Raw genomic sequence first — 15,528 nt, 5'->3', positions numbered from 1 at the left:
CAGCCCTTCTTCTTTTTCCTATTGCACCCATTGCATTCGCTAACTTAAAATTCACATTGTATTAATTATGCACAATGTTCGAAGTCATTTTCGAGGTAGATTTATTGGAGGTTCTAAACAGAACAACTAATTTCGACGCTAAACCCTTCCTGCTACTTTGTTGTTCAGTTATTTCCAGACAGCCTACACCATCACATTGTTTACATTACGCCACTTCCTTTGTCAAAGAAGATAATATGCTCACGTCAACAACAACAAATCCACTACAAACAGCGTCATTGTTAACACAAAAATTTGAATCACCAGGAGGCGTACCATGTGGGAGTTTCTTCCCTGAAGAACTGATACATGGGTTACTTTCAACAGTGTGGGTTGCTTTGTTTGTGAACTGGTTACCACGTAATTTCCTTTTACTGAATTTCTTGAAGTGTGGTATAGTTCGTATGTATTGCACACAAATATATGCAGCACTAAGGCAACAAACATTCAGTAACACGTGAACAAACTGCTTCAGCTAAACAAAAGTAAATACTAGCAAAGATAATCATTTACAGACACTAGAAACCTGCGCTGTTACCAACATATACAATTTATCATACGTATAATCGCTGGAAACAAAAACTTCATAGTTCTTTTCGAAATAATACTGGTTTCTGTAACAGAAATAAAGGGGGCTGGCAGAACACATGACCATAACTTTAAAATTTGACATGTATAGGTCATTTTTCGTTTGAAATCCTATAATGCATATATCAATGTAATCAGGAAAAACTATTTTCCACCATTTATAAGTACCCTGTATCCTTAACACCCCAGAAGTCATTTTTGAGCAAGACAATGCACGACCACATGTTGTTGTATGAACATGTGCCTTCTTGGTGTCACATGGTGTCAGCCTCTTGCCCTGGCCTGCCACATCACCAACCTTGTCGCCAATCAAAAATGTGTGGGATATTGTGAAACAATGGGAGCAGTGCTGTGACTCAACGCCAACCACTATAGATGAACTTTGGTTCCAGGTGAAAGCAGCGTGGATGGCTGTACCACAGGACGCCGTGCACGCCTTATAAGAGTCGATGCCATCATGCATGAAACAAGTTATCAAGGCTCATGATGAACCCTGTGCCTACTAGGCAATGAGACACGTGGAGAAACAAGGTGACTGAAATGCTAATCATTCTGCAGAACATACTAATGTATATCTCCCGTGAATATGAAAGTGCTATTTCTAGGCATTCAAGGTTTTCTGTTTTTTCTGAACAATGTATACTCTTAGGACACAACTCCCACTGGCTACAATGTGGACCGAGCAAATATCCCCCACTACTTTCTATTTTTCCTTTTCTCTTAGTATATTTTAGTTGAATTTCCTCAGTTCTCCATACAGCTTATACTATTTGGATTAAGCAGTAACAGGCTGTATAAGCCACTAGAAGATCTCTTACTATTCAAACTATAATTTATTTTCTAAATATATATTGTTTGCACAAATTGTGTGATTGTGTGTCATCACTCATCATTCAATTTGATGTTATTACTGAAATTAAGATTGTTCATTTTGTTTTAGTAATGTACTGTCCATCATAGAACTGAGATGATGTACCATAAAGTTTTACTTCAGATAAAACGAACAAAACGCCCAAGTGATGCATTACGCATCAAATACAAATCCTGAAGTAAATAAATCAATAGAGATCAGCAACATACTCTCTACTTATTGGTCTAGAGACATAAAATCATATTGTCCTCTCCCACCGCCCCAGTGTCAAATCTCATATTAGATCACACTGGTGGTGATCCAACAGACAGGTTGTATCTACCATTTGGTATCGAATGTGTGGTGCAATTATTATTAGTGTCCTTTTAAAAATAAATATTTTATTTTTAAAGAAATCTAGAAAAAATTGCACAACATTTTGTATAAACAAAAGACTTCTTGTAATGTCTGATATTCATTGTCCTTTCACAGTATCGGAATGATGTCTTCAAAAGTGTGAAAGTAAGTTCACTCTGTTTGTACTCGAGATCCAGCAGGCAGTGGAGCTTGCTAATTCCCTGTTTACTGATTCCCAAAAAGCGTTCATTACAGTTCCACTCTGTCGCCTAATAAATAAAATACTTGTCCATATCAGAAGAGGTAAGCGATCGATTGTATTATGGACTCTCTATCATACAAAACGCAGTACGTCTTTCTCAAAGGGGAGACGTCTTATGAAAGACGTGGTAGGTAACTTCAGACAATACATTTGTATACACTCATGAGTAAACTGTAAGAAGACATCGTGATAACTACACCTGGTATATAAAATGGTAGCTATCCTCAAAATAAATAAATGTCATGAACGCTTAATGCAAGTAAATTTGCGAAAAGATTCCATGTTCTTAAACTACCCCATCAGCGAAATCAGTCTACACAGGAGAATACTCCTCCAGTACGATTTAAGTGAAAAATTAATGGCACATAGCTAATAACTAGAATAATCCTAAGCGTGAGTCAAGCACAAAGGAAGTCACCTACAAAATTTTTGTCTAACAGATTCTTGAGTGTTTTGAATTAATATACACAATTACAAAGTAGTATTATGAAAAGAAAACTGAAAAGATTCAGAGATGACTTGTGCAAATTGTCATGGACTTGAAAGTGAAACCAAGTGTAAAAAACAAATGCACAAGAATCTGGCCGGCCAGAGTGGCCGTGCGGTTCTAGGCGCTACAGTCTCGAGACGAGCAACCGCTACGGTCGCAGGTTCGAATCCTCGGGCGTGGATGTGTGTGATGTCCTTAGGTTAGTTAGGTTTAACTAGTTCTAAGTTCTAGGCGACTGATGACCTCAGAAGTTAAGTCGCATAGTGCTCTGAGCCTTTTGAACCATTTTGAACAAGAATCTGCTGTGGGAAATATTACAAAAAAACGCGTCATGCATCACAGTCTCTTTTAATATTAAAGTTATCAAAATGAAGGCTCCAAAACGAATATGGATTCACACAACGACCAGGAAAATAAAATTGCTGAAAATTAGGCTTATATGGAGGAATAATGTCACCTACGAATAGAATAAGAGAAGGTGGGAGGGCACTTGATTATAGTGGCACCCCACACACACACCGCCACACGCTGAACGATTGCTTGTGGGATACAGATGTAAATGTAGCATAATTTCTGTCCCAGTCAGTCTTAATAGTTGATAATAATATGGTTGATGGTTAATGGTCCACAGTTATTCTTCGTTCCCTGAGAACGTCCCGAAGTCCACGGTATCCTTGCATGCCGACCTTGGCACCAGCAACCTCGCAGGCGTATCGCAGGCTGTGTTGCAGCGGGCGGCCGCCAGATAGCGCTGACAGCAGCGCGGCGCAGAAGGTGTCTCCAGCGCCCAGCGTGTCCAACACGCGCTCTGGAGGGCAGGCGGGAACCAAGAAGAAGCCCTCAGGACCTTTTGCAGCCGCGCCATCTTCTCCCCAAGGCACCACCAGGGTCGCCCTGTAAAACAGCAGCGTACAGTCTTAACGTGGTAACGCCTCCAATGTACTGGCGTTATTGACTTACTATTTGCACACTCCTTTGATACACTGGGTGCAGTCATTGATGCGGGCTTGCTGAAATGATACAAATCATAGGTTGTCAACTCGGACTGACGGCTTCCCCATCCTGCCAATTTAACCACGCTATGTTGGCAATACTAGGTTTTGTAAGTCATCTACTTTTGCATACAAAAGCAGAAGTGATACGTGGAGTTAAAACACAGCTCACCACCATGAAGACAACACTGAACGATGAAAACAATGCCTGTGTACACTGCACTGTATGCTGCACAAAGGTTGGTAGTGACCCAAAATAAATAAATATCACTCTAGTCATACGCGATTTTCTTACATTTTCTGATTCGGCTACTCCCATCAGTCACCACCCTGAGTGTCTTCTTTCAGTGCATGCACATAACCTGTAGTACACAACAGCTGAATCCATTTCTCCTTATATCTTTCCATGACCAAACATTAGGGCATGAATAACGTCACAGGCAGTCTAAACGACATCATAACTCAAACACCATACACGTGAACAAAAACTAACAATTTATTTGTTAGAGGAGTACTGTTTTAGTAAAGCCACCTCAGCCACAACATATATTTCTTCTTATCTTTACAACCAGTGTTGGTGTCACATATCATCTCGCAGGTGTATCTGCCATGAACACAGCCACATCCCAGAATCATAAGTAGGAAGTAGCCACCATCAGCAGTCGTGGACATCGCCCTGCCTGCTCAGCAGCAAGTCAGTGGCCAAGGACAATGACCAACCTTCAGGAGGATTCTGCAGCTTGACCCACTACTGTATGGCAACAGGTAGACATTGGTCACTGGCTCCCATCACTGTCCCCTGTTCGGGACATTTCCACGTGACACTGAAACACATAACACACCTGCCACTGCCCTCTCTGGAACGTGAACCATGGACCACTGACTTACAGCCTGGGCTTCTGGCAGGAAGACCTCTATCGATGCCACATAGCTCGAGACATGCAGTGAGAGCCACTCAGCTTATCTCCTGGCACTCTTCAGCCTGTGGGGTCATGTCAAATGCCTAGAATACTCCCACTGGGTGAGCCTGCCTATCCCTGGCTAATGGCCAATGTGCCACTGCACCGTCATCCTCACATAGCAGCATCCTTCCATCGCAATGCAGAGGTTACAAGTTGTACACTACTGTCCATGAGGAATGGCTGCATTGGTGTGTCGATGCCAGCACCCTTCGATTCGAGAGTCATCGCCTACCACCTACCGTCTGCCTGCTGCAGATGAGCTGCTCTACACTTTTCTAGCATTGTTAATAAAGGGTTTTAGCAACAAGTTGGCTGCTTACATCGTCTGTACCTCTACCCACCTCCAGCAGCGAGCCACTCGCCCAACCCACCCATTGATCCAGTTACATATTGGTGTCAAAATAACTGTTGGTGGTTGAAATGGTTGACCACTGCAGGGCAGAAATGAAAAGGATGCAGCAGCAGTAGCAGTCAGCGCAAAAATACAAATAACTCCAACTTTAAGGTTTTGGGCCTGACTGGTTGTTTTTTCCTTTCCTTTCTTTGCCATTTGGGTATGTTGTGTGCTTTTGGTGGTAGCAGTAAACAAAAATGTCTGTCAGTATAAAAGCAACAACTCAAGATGCGATTCAATATTTGCTGTATTTTACAACTAAGGTTCAAGCTGGTAATGTGGCTTTCCATAGGTTTAAATGATGAAAGAAGGGAGCAATTAATTCCTAGTGTGTCTCCACCCATCCTTGATGTTAATGCTGCCTCACTGGTAGCTCCATTCTCGGGAAAATATGGGGAAGATTTTTTTATATACTTTGAATATGGCCATGAAGGTAGGAAAAGGAACAGCAAGCAGTTGTTAAGTGTTGTTCCATTAATATTAGTAGAGCATGCTATCACATATGTGTTGTGCAACGAGAAATTGTGGGATGCTCAGTCCTTTGTGAACGTATAGGAAGGGTTACTGGATTGTTACAAGAGAAAGAACACATTTTGGTATTATGGAGACCAATTCAATGGTGTAGTTAACAAACAAGAAGTAGTGGTAGAAGGTTCTGTGACCGTATCAAGAAAATCAATATTCATATGTATGAACTGATGGATGATGTGCCAATTAGGCCAGTTTGCAGGAAGCAGAATAACTGACACTTGATGCGTTTTTGTTGTGTCTACAAGCTGAAATGTCGCGAAAGGTGTGGATGAAATTCCTGAAAACTTTGGACGAGGCAGTAGCAACTGTGGTGGCTTTGGTTGACATTGAGTTAGTGACTAGGGCGGGAGAGAAGCGAGTAGTTTTTAATGCAGAGATAATAATGCTATAGATGTAGATCTCTGTGCCACATTCAGTAGTTCTGTAGGAACCCACAGTGTGAAAGATCCAAGCAGGTGGGACACTCCAATTGAAAGTATTCATCAGCACTTGCAAGGTGGACTCTGCGTGACACTCGCATCGCTACATTAAACAGGACTGGGGGCGGTGTGACCACTGAACAACGCTACCAGTAACTATGGCCACAGTACACCCTTCGCGAAACCAGTGGTATAAATTTGCCTAAACTGCTATGTAAAACAATGTTCACTTGCTGAGTTCAGCATTGTTCGATTTCTAAGTGGGAAGGAGCGACGTTAGAGTTTGTGTGAAAGTTATCTCTAGCATGGGCATAAGCTACAACTTAATTCGAAGGCTAGAATTCCTGATTAAACATCACAGAAAAATCGATCTTTAACAGCACATAGCAAATCTGTATGGGATATTATTCCATCTTGGTTTTACTACAGAAAGAATCAAACTGTCGCAGGGAATACCCATAAGCCGTCTAAGCTGTGTACATAGTGTCTTACAGATGGGATATGATACAGGAAACAGGAAAACTACCCAGGATGAATGTATGAGTTGATTTGCAAATTAATACTTCATGTGTGGTAGAGCCCTTGCCAGGGAATGAGGAAATGGAAAAAGTGCATTGTTTCATATGATGTAGTTTATCTCTTGTGAAGAAAATTTATCGAAGCCACATGTTGATCGTCAGTGTAGACAATTTTGGTTCAGAAGAGCTGAGACATCACGAAATGCTATCTTAGAAGTGTTAGAGTAAGATATGTTGAATAGGGATTTCAGACTGGAATACTCGAAAGCAGGAGAGTCTGTCAGTTTAATCATATTAATGGGAAAAGTATTGTATCTGAAAGGACATGATACAGTAGACATTGAGAGATTACTAGAGGAATATGTGGAATTGTTTAACCTGCCTGGAGCATTGCCAGCTAAGAAAATAGCGCAGTACAGAATTCCAACTGGTAATGAACTACCTGTACACAAAAATCCATATCAAATCCCAACTATCTAAAACAAGTGATGGTGGAGTTTTTTTTATCGACAGCTCCTGGACACAGGAAAGCACCAGACCTTGAACTGCACCTGTAGTCATTATTCTAAAAGCATCCTCCGATGGTAAGAAAGCTTATGGATTCTGTTGAACCTTTAGATTTTTACACAGACAGACGGTTACAGATGTGTACCCAGTGCTCAACATTATAGGGTTCTAGAACAATCTGGGGGAATGCCGTTGTTTTGCCAGCATGGAATTATGAAGTGGGGATCACCAATTAGAGGTAGCATAACAGGATCGATCTGAAACAGCGGTTTCGATTCTATTTGATAACTACCAGTATCGTCAGATGCCATTTGGTTTGAAAAACGCACTGGCAACTTTCTAATGGTTATTAGTCAGGGTGCTACAGGGTCTAAAACCAAAATGATATATGGTCTACTTATAAAATATCATTTTATTCTCCAAGGACATCTTGAAGCAAGTGGTGCATCTATGAGAGATCTTCGATTGGTCACCTGCACCATGACTGACCCTTAATTAGAAAAGCTGTTGTATGGTATTACAGAAGGCCTACTATTTAGGCGACATTATCAGCTAGAATGGCGTGTGATCTGACCTATGACTTATATAATCTGTGAAGGATTTCCCACCACATATACACAAAGAAACTACAGTAATTTCAGAGGATTGTTAATTTTTATAGAAAATTTATTCCAACATTTGTAGAGATTGCAAGATCCATACACATTTATTGAGGAAGGGAGTAAAATTTCACTGCACTCTGGACTGTGAAGAGAATCTGAATGATTAAAAGATTTATTGACCACTGGTTCCCTCCTCACTTTCATGAGTACCAAAAACGGTTTATATTATCATATGATTCGAGCAAACATGCTCTAGGCTGTGTTTTGAATCAAGAAGGAGATGGAAAAGATCACACAATAGCTTATGCTTCTAGACAGCTCAGAAAGATGGAGAAGAACTATTCGAGTACCAAAAAGGAAATGCTTTTACTAATTTTTGGCATCACCTATTTTCGTTGTTATCTATATGGCTGACATTTTATAGTCATAAATGGCTTCTGGGACAAAAAGATCCAACTAGTCATTTGACCCACTGGGCTTTATGGCTAAGCGAATTTGATTTCAAGGTTGTACATCATGCAGTGAAATTTCATGGTAACGCTGATGGACCTAGTCATAGGGTATGTGTTGTTGAATGTATTGGGATAAACACAGAAGTATCGTGCATAGCCCAGTTTGCTGGCCCAGATTGTGACAGTTCATGAGGTGAGCGCAATTCAGCTCTGAGTGGCAGAGTGCTCTACAATCAAAGCAGATGTCGCTGCTGCATGTTTGGGACAGGAAGTTCACAGAATGAAGTATTGAGGCAGGCTGACGATTCCATTTTGGCAGGATATATAGTGTACAATGGGCCACTCAGTGGTGTGCTGCAGACAGTTATTGCTGGCAGAAGAGAAAGCAAGATGTAGACTACTACATAATGAACTGCATTCCTTGCACTCAAAAAGCCGAGCTGGGTCTTCAGTGAATCCCATGACAGAGTTGCCTGAAGCAGGTAGACCATTCCAAATAATCGGTATGGACATTCTTAATCCCTTTGCGCAAACACCAACAACGAATCGATATTTGTTAATAATAATTGATCATTTCTCACTTTTGTGGTCATGATAGCCATACCAAATCAACTTACAGAAACACACTCGACGGTTAACCAATGGATATTTAAACCCAGGACGCCAGAGACAGTACCAACTGACCAAGGCACTAACTTTAGGTCCAACTTACTGAAGCAATTGTGTTGATTAATCAATTTAAACATATTAAAATTAGTCCACTACACCTGCAAACAAATGGCAGGACTAAAAGGGTACACAGAATGATAGGGAAAATGCCAAGTTATTATGTAAATAGTAATCATAATGACTGGGACATTCAGCTACTAAATGTAGTAGTAGCGTATAACATGAAATCCATGAAAATCAGGACTTATCACCATATGAATTTATTTTTGGCCAAAAAATGACCTCCCCTTTCGAATTATGGAAATCTACCCAAGGAGTTTTACTACAAGGTTAAAAAGTATCTGGTACCAGGTTAAAAGGATGAATGCAAAGGCTCTGTAACGACTGGAAGGCACCCACAATAGACAGACAAAATTGTCTAAGTATCATGTCGGATAGTGGGTTATGTTATCTCACACTTACATGCCGAAAAGAAAAACTAAGGAGTTCTTGTGTGTTAACAAGGATTTTATCAAGTGGTCGACACATCACCTTTGTTTAATGTCAAACAACTTACTACCCAAAGAACAGTGGTGCATGCAGGAATAATTCGTCCACTTCAGGGTGAACTGGAACCATTGCTTCATTTGCTTTAAGCTCTTTATGAAGTGGGAAGGGAAGTGGTTGGAGAAAACATTAAGGAGAAAAGTAAAAATTACGCAAGTGAAACAGGATGTATTTACAGTTATTCCACAGCATCAAATGTGTGAAATCTTATCGAACTTAACTGCTAAGGTCATCAGTCCCTAAACTTACACACTACTTAACCTAAATTATCCTAAGGACAAACACACACACACCCATGCCCGAGGGAGGACTCGAACCTCCACCGGGACCAGCCACACAGTCCATGACTGCAGCGCCTTAGCCCGCTCGGCTAATCCTGCGTGGCTCCACAGCATCCATTTGCCTTGAGGTCAAGAGGTGGCCTTGCAAGCTAATTTTTTATGTTTTCTTATTAGTTATATTAGTTATGTTTGTAAGTATATATTATGGTTAGGCCTGTGTTTGTCATGTTTTTATGAAAGAAGCTGGCGAGGGAATGTAAAGGAATAATTTTGTTTAGGTAGTACATTATAGGACTGCTTGATGAAATTTTTATTTGCAGTGTTAATGGATCCTTAGCATGTCTACTTTAGCTTATAAGGAAAACATCGACGTTACATGGTGCAGTACTTTTATTGTTTTGTCAAGTATGTGTGTGTGTGTGTGTGTGTGTGTGTGTGTGTGTGTGTGTGCGTAAATATGATAGTTTTGGGATTTGATTTTAAGGTTGAAGGTTCCCTATAACGGACGTTTGCTAGGTCAGTTTCGTCATTTAAGATGATGGGTGATTTGAGGAAGTTACTGCACTGCCAAACTGGGCAAGTCACCATCTCCCTCCTGAGTCATGTGTGTATCCTTTGTTTTGCTACGAGAATCCCATGACCAAATGCGTCCGAGAAGTCATTACTTGTGGTACTGGAAATGGAAATGAGCGTTTGGCGTCATTGGCCGGGAGGCCCCCCACAGGGCAGATCCGGCCGCCTCGGTGCAGGTCTTACTACATTCGACGCCACATTGGGTGACCTGTGCACCGGATGGGGATGAAATGATGATGAAGACAACACAACACCCAGTCCCTGAGTGGGGAGAATCCCCAACCCAGCTGGGAATCGAACCCGGGCCCGTAGGACGGCAATCCGTCACGCTGACCACTCAGGTATCGGCGCGGACACTTGTGGTACTGAATTCCTCCGAATGATAGGCTCACACTGGCTATTGTTAGCACCAAAACCGATAGTTGTCATTGCACCTGCTATGAACATGGTTATTTCGATGGCACACGGTGAAGAGAATTGAAGGGGCAAGGGTTGTTGATAAACAGTACACAATGCTACATCTCTGGACTTATTTTCCAGTTACCCGCAATCATCACTGGAATCAGTGGGCCAGACTAATCTAAGGAGGGAGGAAGTGTAATGACCTAGAACACAGCCAGAATCCAGAGTCGTAACAAGCACGCAACCACCGCCACTAACTTCTGATATCAATCTGCCTGTTCAGCAGCTCTTCAGAGAGAGACGTTTCCTCACTGAACTTTTGCAATTTCATAGCCTGGGATACTGACCAACCTTCAGGAAGCTTCTGTGACATGACCCACTTCCGTATGGCAAGAGACAGACATTGGTCACTGGCTCTTGTCACTGGTCCCCGTTTGAAACATTTCCACAATACACAGAAACACATCTTCTGCACATTCAGCTAGAGACAGTGGTATTAAAATCTCCAACTGATCATCATTGATACAGCTTGGCCATATTACGACGCTCCAACTGTGCCAGTCAGTGCCATACATCCAATGTAGCCACCCTCGCAATTTTCAGGACGCGAACCAAGGGCTCCTGGCAACTTTCCCCCCCACCGCTGTCCCATGGTCCAAGACACACAGTAAGAACTAGCGAACTCAGCACTGTCGCTCTCCAATTTGTGAGTCCATGTTTCATGCCGCCCGCGGTGGCCGAGCGGTTCTAGGCGCTTCAGTCCGGAACCGCGCGACTGCTACGGTCGCAGGTTCGAATCCTGCCTCGGGCATGGATGTGTGTGATGTCCTTAGATTAGTTAGGTTTAAGTAGTTCTAAGTTCTAGAGGACTGATGACCACAGATGTAAAGTCCCCTAGTGCTCTGAACCATTTGAACCATTTGTTTCATGCTCAGGGGAGTCCCACTGGGCGATCTTGCCTATCCCTTGTGTGACTGCCCTGCCGTTATCACTTAGCAGTAGCCATCCATCACAATGCAGAGTTAGCAAGCCGTTTGCTGCTTTCCCCGAGCAATGCGTATTTCGGGGAGTCTATGCCAGCATGCTGTGAACTGAGGGTCACTGTCAGCTACCTGCTGTCTGCTTCCTGCAAACACAGTGCTCCACGTTTATTTACGAGTGTTAATAAAGGGTTTTAGCAACAAGTTGACTACCTACATCGTCTACACCTCCATCCACCTCCAGCAGGAAGTCACTCGCCAACACTTTCCTATAGACCCAATTACACAGGGCTCAGGTATCATACACCAATTAAATAAATGGAAGTCGTCATCGACATTGAAACGGATGTGCTGCCCAAATATAATATAATACCATCTTGCAGCAAATAGTGTGGTGTACCGACATTTATTCATTCACTGGTTTAGCGCCCCACTGCTTCGGCCGTGCAGATTATATGGTCTGCACAGATTCTATTATTTTCCTCTAACCGAATTTTTATGTTGTTCACAAATTGTATCATCTCCTAAAATTTGGACGCTAATTAAAGCCATACAACCATTTTCACAAAAATTTTCATCCCGTATTTCACCCCTTTAGGAGCTGAATTTCGAAAATCAATGAAATACGTATTCTTTTCCTAACCAAGAAGTCAAATACAAACTTTCTTAGATCTGGCTTAAAAAATTCTTTCATGATGAAATATCTTCATAAAAATTTGCGTCCCTTATATCACCCACTTGCGGGTTAAATTTCTAAAACCACTAAAGCAAGTTTTCTTTATAGTAACTGAATCTTCCGTTGGTTGTTGGTAGAACAACATTACAATAAGTGAAAAGCGCTTTTCATTTATTATAAGTATTTTTTATTTCTAACCGAAAAGCCACGTTTTTATTTTCCTAGGTGTATTTTCAAAAATGCTGTAGTAGCTCTTTAATAATGATTTGCTTTTTTTAAAAAAATCACGTACTATTTCACCTCCATAGGGACCAAATTTCCAAAAATGCTGAAACACGTATTTCTTTATTTCTGATCGAGTAACCAAATGCCAATTTCCGTAGCTCTAGCTTGAATACTGCATTAATAGCGTCATATTCTCAAAAAAACCTTCTATGCCTTATTTCATCTCTTAGGGGTAGAAATGGAAAAATCCCTTCTTAAACGACTCCTACAGTATAAGATCACCATCCTCTGCAAATTTGAAGTTTCTGTCCTTAGTGAGTCAGTCATTCGGGACATTGCCTTTTATGTATAGAGAAGTTCAAGGTCCAACAGTCACACAGTTGACTGGTGCACCAACTGAGAAGATGTAAAATTCGTTCACAGCGTGTAAAATATTTCGTCGCGAAAACTGACACTAATGAAAATATATTAAAATATTCAAAAATTTTCCAGTACACATGGGGCAGCAAACGAGCCATTTGGGAATGATTGCAAAAGTATGGTCATAAGCCACCACTGATTTCAGCATGAAATATTGTCCTAATTAGTAGAAACACATTTGAAATGTAAACTTTTCTGTTAAGTCCCCATCCGCTTTGGCTCAGATTTCACCTAAGGCCTACCTTTACAAGAAAAACAATTACTTTCCCACATTACATACTACAAATTGCAGTACACTTGTTGTTGCTAAGGAGGTATTCCACCCATCGTCGTCACATTTTCAGCCAGTTCTGCACTCTGTCTGCAGTGAGCTACGAATTCTCTCAAACACCCCTGGAGCATCTCGTAAATCTTGACAAGACTATACAATTTGCTGCCCCAGTTCTTCAACCATATCAATGGGAATGCTCTGCGCTTCACTTTTGAGATGATTCCAAGCAGGAAAATCCAACGGATTGAAGTCAGGTATCTTGGGGGCCAAGGTACAAGTTGTTTGTGCTATCCATCTTGGACTAAATTGGCGCATTATATGTCGTTCCCCAGCGTTGTGCATCGGTGAAATTAGAACCTATTTAGATGGTGACTTAATTGAAAAATTTTACATTTCCACTGAGTAGGACAATATATCATACTGAATCAGTGGTGGTTCGTAACTACATATTCGGAATTATCTCGGAAACTGAATATTTCTGGGTCCATGATTAGTGGAATTCTGTTATTCTATACTTCCACATATGTCTGTTGTCCCTATTAATTATGGTACACCCAGTAATCACAATAACAAAAAAATTTCAATAAAAGCTTTTAAGATATCAAGAATTACCTTAAATGAAAATGACTTTTTTTCCTCTCTCAATATTTAGCACTCGTATAATAAGGTTTAGAAATTTATTTATGTTGCAAAGAAATGACTGTGTAGTTCGTATTTTAAAAGAAAAAAAGAGCTACTTCCATGATCACTAGATTATGATTTATTTTTCACGGTCTTATCATGAGCCAAAGGAAAGAAAACTGATGTCAGGGTGGGGGCCAAGAAGGGGGCCGGTAGCGACAAATTAAGTAGGGGCCAGGCAGATGCAAACAGGACGGACGGAAAAGAGTATATAAACTGTTTATTATCTCAAAAGTAATCGTCATAACGCTTAATACATTTATCTCGCTGTAAGACAAGACGGTCAGTGCCTTTATGGAAAAATGTTCGCGGTTGCCTAGGACACCATGGTTGTAACCAGGTCTCCACCTCTCCGTACAAAACAAATCCATGGCCACAAATGCCTTTCTTCGAGGCTCCTGAAATATGGAAAACGTATGGGCAGGGCTTGGTACTGTATGGAGGATGTGCAGGTTCTTCCCAGAGAAACTTCTGCAATGTAGTCGGAACAGCCTTGGTGAGATGTAGGTCCACCCACGCTGCGGAAGTTTCGCTGGGAAGCCCTTAGGCTAAATTTACACTGCCCGCGATGCGATGCGATGCGATGCGATGCGATGCCGAGCCGAGCGGAGCGATGACGCGCTGAAATCACGTGACAATGGGCAGGCTTGGTTTAACAGTGGCAACAGAGCGGCGCCCGTTTAGACTGCTGGCTGGGCCGAGCGATGTGATGCGGTGCGATGCGATGACTCCGCTGTAGTCGCAACCGAGTTTGCGTTTCGCGCGAGTGTTTGGAGCGGTTGCTTGTTTGTGCTTGCGTCTGGAGTAATTGCTTGCTTGCGATGGACGTCGAAAGACTAATTAACAATGTACGTGAACGCCCCGTGTTGTGGGACCAGAAAAATAAATATTACCACAGTAGTGATTTTCTTCGTCAAGCATGGAATGAAATAGCTGAAGATTGTGGAACAGAGAGTAAGTACAAAAAAGTAAAATAAATAGCTACAAGATTCCAAGAAACACGTAACACAAACAACTTCGTTTATTTTCTAATTTTAATTGTGTATAGATACTATTACAGTATTTTGATAATGAAATGACGTTCACAATAGTTACAGTATTTGATAATTTCGACATGAAATATATTTGCATTAATGACTGTTGACACAGTTTTTGAAGGCCTCTCTGACACTCCTCGCTCTTCTTCAAATGGTTCAAATGGCTCTGAGCACTATGGGACTTTACTGCTGTGGTCATCAGTCCCCTAGAACTTAGAACTACTTAAACCTAACTAACCTAAGGACATCACCCACATCCATGCCCGAGGCAGGATTCGAACCTGCGACCGTAGCGGTCGCGCGGTTCCAGACTGCAGCGCCTAGAACCGTTCGGCCACCAAGGCCGGCTCCTCGCTCTTCTTGAAGCACTACTGTTTGCTCTGTCATTTTGGAAGCATGCTGCTAAAACACTGTGTTCTGTTATGTCCTGGTCAATAGACAATTGAAGGGAAATGTCAGGCTCATCTTTATCGATTATTATATTGTGCAAGACGTAGATGCACTGAATAATAATGTCTGCATGTTCTACAGAAGTTTCAGTTTCCTTTCGGAGAAGACGCCATTTGCTGGCCATAATTCCGAAAGTGCGTTCCACCACCGTTCTAGCCCTCGATTGCCTCCTGTTAAATAACCTCTCTTCCTCAATCAGTGACAGTCCAGGGAAAGGGCGCATTAAGTTTTCCAGTAGTGGAAAGGCTTCATCTCCAACCAACACTAATGAGGCTTTTACTGAAGTACCTGGTAGTTCTTTCGGTGGAGGCCAGTTTTCAGTTTCGTTCAAAATATTATTGTACGAGTTACTTG

General features: G+C 41.6%; 1 protein-coding gene across 2 annotated transcripts in view; it reads right to left on the bottom strand.

Moving 5' to 3' along the window:
* Positions 1–1,605: 1,605 nt before the first annotated feature.
* Positions 1,606–15,528, bottom strand: part of LOC126473209 (ketohexokinase-like) — a 79,782-nt gene continuing 65,859 nt past the window's right edge. For both annotated transcript variants that reach the window (XM_050100117.1, XM_050100118.1), the window contains exon 5: positions 1,606–3,480. In XM_050100117.1, the coding sequence (XP_049956074.1) occupies positions 3,204–3,480 (277 nt within the window). In that variant the 3' untranslated portion in view covers positions 1,606–3,203. The remainder of the gene's footprint in view (positions 3,481–15,528) is intronic.

The sequence above is a fragment of the Schistocerca serialis genome, chromosome 4 (assembly GCF_023864345.2).
Source record: "Schistocerca serialis cubense isolate TAMUIC-IGC-003099 chromosome 4, iqSchSeri2.2, whole genome shotgun sequence".
Taxonomy (NCBI): Eukaryota; Metazoa; Arthropoda; class Insecta; order Orthoptera; family Acrididae; genus Schistocerca; species Schistocerca serialis.
Note: the sequence above shows the minus strand (reverse complement) of the source record. Positions and strands in the feature narration are given on the sequence as shown.